The sequence below is a fragment of the Olea europaea genome, chromosome 5 (assembly GCF_002742605.1).
Source record: "Olea europaea var. sylvestris chromosome 5, O_europaea_v1, whole genome shotgun sequence".
NCBI classification, from domain to species: Eukaryota; Viridiplantae; Streptophyta; class Magnoliopsida; order Lamiales; family Oleaceae; genus Olea; species Olea europaea.
Window position 1 is genome coordinate 4,533,007 of NC_036241.1, and position 4,670 is coordinate 4,537,676.

Consider the following 4,670-nt stretch of genomic DNA (forward strand, 5'->3'; position numbering starts at 1 on the left):
TCAAATTCGCTTTTCAGCATTTGTAGACGAATTCTCATAATCTTTTCACTTCTTTGAAATGAATTTTGAAGTACATCCCATGCTTCTTTTGTATTTGTAATAAAAGCGATCTTCTCAAAAGTTCATTCATCTATTGTCTGGTATATGAGATACACGGCCTTCGTATCTTTCTTCCTTGCTTCCTTGAGTGTTGCCTTTTTCAGTTGCACTTAATGCATCTTCATCAGCATTAGACGAAGGTTCCGTATAACCTTTTTACCACCGTTTCCCATAGGTCTTGTGATGCTAAGAGCACTTTCATTTATATACTCCAATTCTTATAATTCTCCTTTGTTAGTCTTGAGACCTGTGGTTGGAAAAAACTAGTTGATGAGGCCATATCGAACCAGAAACAAAGATTTTATCACTCTTTTTTTTATTCTTTCTTCACTCTGATACCACTGTTTGATAGAAGTTGTGATAAAATATCACTTTTTTCACTCAAATAAATAAACTTTCATTAATCACACAATATATAACTAGTACAATAGAACAATTCTCTCTCAAAATCTCTCTTATACAAACATAGAATTTTCTCTTGTACCCGCAATTCAAAATACATGCCAATATATCTATTTATAGAAAAGCTAAGAAGAGTTCAAGATGATCAAGTAACTTTCTTCAACCTCCTTTACTAGAAGAAGAGTTCAAAATGAAGAAGAGTTCAACATGGTTAACAACTCTTTCAATAACTCTCGGCCAATGATAAGCTTATCCTTAGCCATGAAAAAATCTTCTATCCAATAAAACTTTTGCTTAACCAAGTTGAATTTTGACTAAGTCATGCATTCATTATCTTCATACTTCTAAAGCTTCTTGATGATTTTGGAACTTCTTCTTATTTCTAGAATTTCCTCGGTCAAGTTTACACTACTTTCAACAAGGCTTGCTTGAAGGATCTACAAAATTTTGTAAGTTTTCTCGAGATCTTTGTATTTTGTCAGTTGGTGTTTTTTCCTTTTGAATTAACTTTCTGCTAGCGAACTATAACTTTGAAGAAAGAGTGGGTCTAAACCGGAAAATTTACGCCAAGGATTGAGAGTTTGAGTTTGTTAAGATCTCTATTTGTGTTTGCATTCTTTATTATTATTATTATCTTTCATTTAATCGACCGTAACTTTCTATGGTGAGTTTGGTTTCGTAAATTCAATATAATCAAGGCCTGTTTCCAAAGGTTTTAACAATATAAATAAGGGCAGAAGTCTTCTTCGTATAAGCTTTCTTGAAGGATCTACAAAATTTTCTAAGTGCTCCCGAGATCTTTGTTTTTTGTTGGTTGATGGCTTTAAAAAGATAAAAAAAATTTAACTGTCTACTGATGGACAATAACTTTGAAGAAGAGTGAGTCTGAACAATAAAATTTATGCCAATGATTGGGAGTTTGAGTTTGTTAAGATTCTGTTCGTGTTTGCATTTATTTTAAAAAAATTATCTTTCTGTTAATCAACAGTAATTTTGTAGGGTGTGTTGGAAAATTCCAACATACATGGGGCCACACATGTATATAAATTAAAATGTGTGTTGCTATCTTAAAGTTTTTAATCCATTAAAGTGATCCATCGAGTTTAATTTTGGATTTATTGGTATTAAGTGTTACGGGATTAAAGTGTAGAGACCCGTTGGTTGTTTTAAATTGATGAGGGGCCAATTTAAAACAAATGAAAAATGATAACTATCTGCAATTATTTATCATGGGGCCATGGTCCCCAACTACACGTGAAATTTTCTAGATTCTCTGCATCCCCATCAACAGAGAGTTTTTCAAGAATTTCAAAGGAAATCACGTAAAGTTGGAAGATCATAACCCAAACAAAATCAATTACAATTTATGGATCAAGGTACGCTTCCTCTTTCATTATGTTCTCTTTGAATTCAACATGAATCAATTATTTTTGATTATCAAGTTCCTCTCAAAACTGGATTAAATTCTATCAAGTGGTATCAGAGCCTCTCCATTATTGAATCTTTTAGAATATCAGGTTTAAAGAATTCTGAAATTTTGGGTTATTTATCTTTCACGTAAATATTTGGAATTTTTTGGGCATACAGCTTCCTTCTGTTTTATATATATGTGAATCAAATTTCCTCAAGAAGAAAACTCCATTTCTGTGTATATTAGATTATGTATATCTTCTATGGATAAAAAGGAGACCCACTTCCCACTCCCCAGATTTTCGAAAGTTATGAAAACATTTGTGATACATGATGAATCTGCTGTGTGTTAAAAAAAAAAAAAAAAAACCTTCATGAAATTATGGAATTTAAGTTTAGGTGGGCAGTGAAAGATGGATTTTGAATTGAGGAATTGCAATGAATGCGGCAGCAAAGCGCTGGCATGGGCTAACGATGCTTCTCCTTGGAGCTGCCAACGCCGGGGTAAATGAGAAAGAGATAAAAAAAAAAAAAAGGATTTCTAGGTGATTTTGGGGACGGGGGCTTCAGTTGCAATATGGGTTATTCCGACGACCTTCTTGCAATTTTTATTTAGGTTAAAATTTAAGGATTCAGCCCCTGTGATTTAGAATTCATCCAATTGGGCCTTTTAAGTTACGAGTTTAATAATTCAGCCCCCTAAGTTTGAAAATTAATTAATTTGGGCCATTTAACTTTTGAATTTTGCAATTAAAGCCCTCAATGTTCATAATTAATTAAAATTGGCCCCTAAAGTTTCAAAATTTTTAAAATTTTAACCCCTAAAGTATTGAATTATTAACCCTAAGGTCCCTAAAGTTTCCATAGGCATCTATTAATGCAAATTGGGGTGCATCTATTAATGCAAATTGGGGTTTCTCTTTCTCAAATTTCCGTACTAATACTTCTTTAAGAGGTGTTAATTAAGGTTTAATTATTTGGGACAATCTAATTCAAAATTTTGGTAATCATTTATGAAAAATTAAGGTTGTCTAGCATTTTAAGTAAACTAATTGAAAAAATATGTCACCAAAGTGACCTCTTTTGTGTAGATTGGTTTGTTTAGGATGCTTGAATGTTGTGTGTGTGTCTTTTCATGCGGAAATTAGCCAGCCCAAAGGAAGGTTAATATCTGGCCGAATTACATACACACTTGTGGTGATGAATGTCTGACAATTATAAGGTTTCCATGTGAATAATAAATCAATCCAAAGCTGGGTTTATTATTTGACAAGAGTTATTGTCAATGTTTGATCACTACACTGAGAGTACAACTTGTAATTAATATTACTGTCAAAAGACTTGATATTGATGTTTCACTAGGTATCTTGAGATGAGACTTACCATTATTTATAATTAATCTTTTTTTTTTGTTCTCTCTAAAGCTAGCTCATCTGCTACTACATTGGCCAATATTAATTCTGTTCTCATACTTAATGGGACAAACTTCAAGGATTGGAAACATGTTGATTTTTCTTGGCTGCATGGATCTAGACTTTGCTCTTCAGATCGAGCAACCCACTCCTCTTACGGAAGAAAGTTCACCTCATGAAAAGAGGAACTTTGAGAAGTGGGATCGCTCAAATCGCATGAGTCTAATAATCATTGAGCGCAGCATTTCGGAAGCCTTTAGAGGTGCAGATACCGAAGAGGTATCTAATGCCAAGGAGTTCCTTGCTGAAATTGAGAAGCATTTTGCGAAAAATGATAAGACTGAAACAAGCACTCTTTTGCAGAGCTTGATTTCATTGAAGTATACAGGCAAGGGGAACATAAGGAAGTACATCATGGAGATGTCTCACATTGCTTCAAAACTTAAAGGAATACAGCTCGAGCTGTCTGATGACTTGCTCGTCCATTTGGTATTGATTTCGCTTCCTGCACAATTTAGTCAATTTAAGACCAGTTATAATTGCCAGAAGGAGAAATGGTCTCTAAATGAGCTCATTTCATATTGTGTGCAAGAGGAAAAAAGGTTGAAACAAGAAAGGACTGAAAGTGCTCACTTGGCAAGAACTTCTAAAGATAAGGGCAAGAAAAAGAGAAAGGAATATGAAGCTACTCATAAGGGTCCAGCACAAAAGAAAAAGAAGAAAGACAAAGGAACTTGTTTCTTTTACAACAAAACTGGACATGTGAAGAATAATTGTACCAAATATCGCGATTGGCGTGCAAAGAAAGGTACAATTCTTACTTTGATCTATTCTGAGGATAATTTAGCTTCAATACCTAGAAACACTTGGTGGATAGATTCTGGTGCTACTACTCATATAAGTGTTTCTATGTAGGGCTGCCTGAACTACCGAAAGCCAAATGATGGTGAAAGATACATCTATGTGGGTGATGGCAAATCGGTGGAAGTTGATGTAATACGCACTTTTAGGTTGTTATTAAGAACTGGCTATTATTTGGATTTGAAAGACACTTTCGTTGTACCGTCTTTTAGACAAAATTTAATTTCTGTTTCTTCGTTGGACAAATTTAGTTATTGTTGTTCATTTGGAAACAATCAGTTTAGTCTTTTGTTAAATTCAAATGTTATCGGTACTGGTTCGTTATCTACATATGATAACCTATATTTGCTTGATATTATTGCATCATATAATGAAACCTTGCATGTGGAATCACGTGGTACTAAACGTAAATTAAATAAACAAAATTCAGCAAAATTATGGCACAAGCGCTTAGGTCACATATCAAAAGCTAGAGTTGAACGACTT

The 4,670-nt window shown here is 33.7% G+C and overlaps 1 protein-coding gene across 1 annotated transcript; it reads left to right on the forward strand.

The window, feature by feature from the left end:
• The first annotated feature begins 781 nt into the window (after positions 1 to 781).
• LOC111394933 lies at positions 782 to 4,407 on the forward strand. Its single transcript, XM_023020978.1, has 3 exons — positions 782 to 950; positions 3,336 to 4,131; positions 4,239 to 4,407. Exons 2-3 carry the CDS (start codon positions 3,387 to 3,389, stop codon positions 4,265 to 4,267), a joined length of 774 nt encoding a protein of 257 aa, XP_022876746.1. The 5' UTR covers positions 782 to 950; positions 3,336 to 3,386; the 3' UTR covers positions 4,268 to 4,407.
• Positions 4,408 to 4,670: the final 263 nt, after the last annotated feature.

Bases quoted from the DNA above. Each gene is read 5' to 3' on its own strand.
- LOC111394933 (XM_023020978.1), top strand. From the start codon at position 3,387: ATGGGACAAACTTCAAGGATTGGAAACATGTTGATTTTTCTTGGCTGC. The intron at 4,132-4,238 runs GTACAATTCTTA...GTTTCTATGTAG, and splicing joins CGATTGGCGTGCAAAGAAAG to GGCTGCCTGAACTACCGAAA.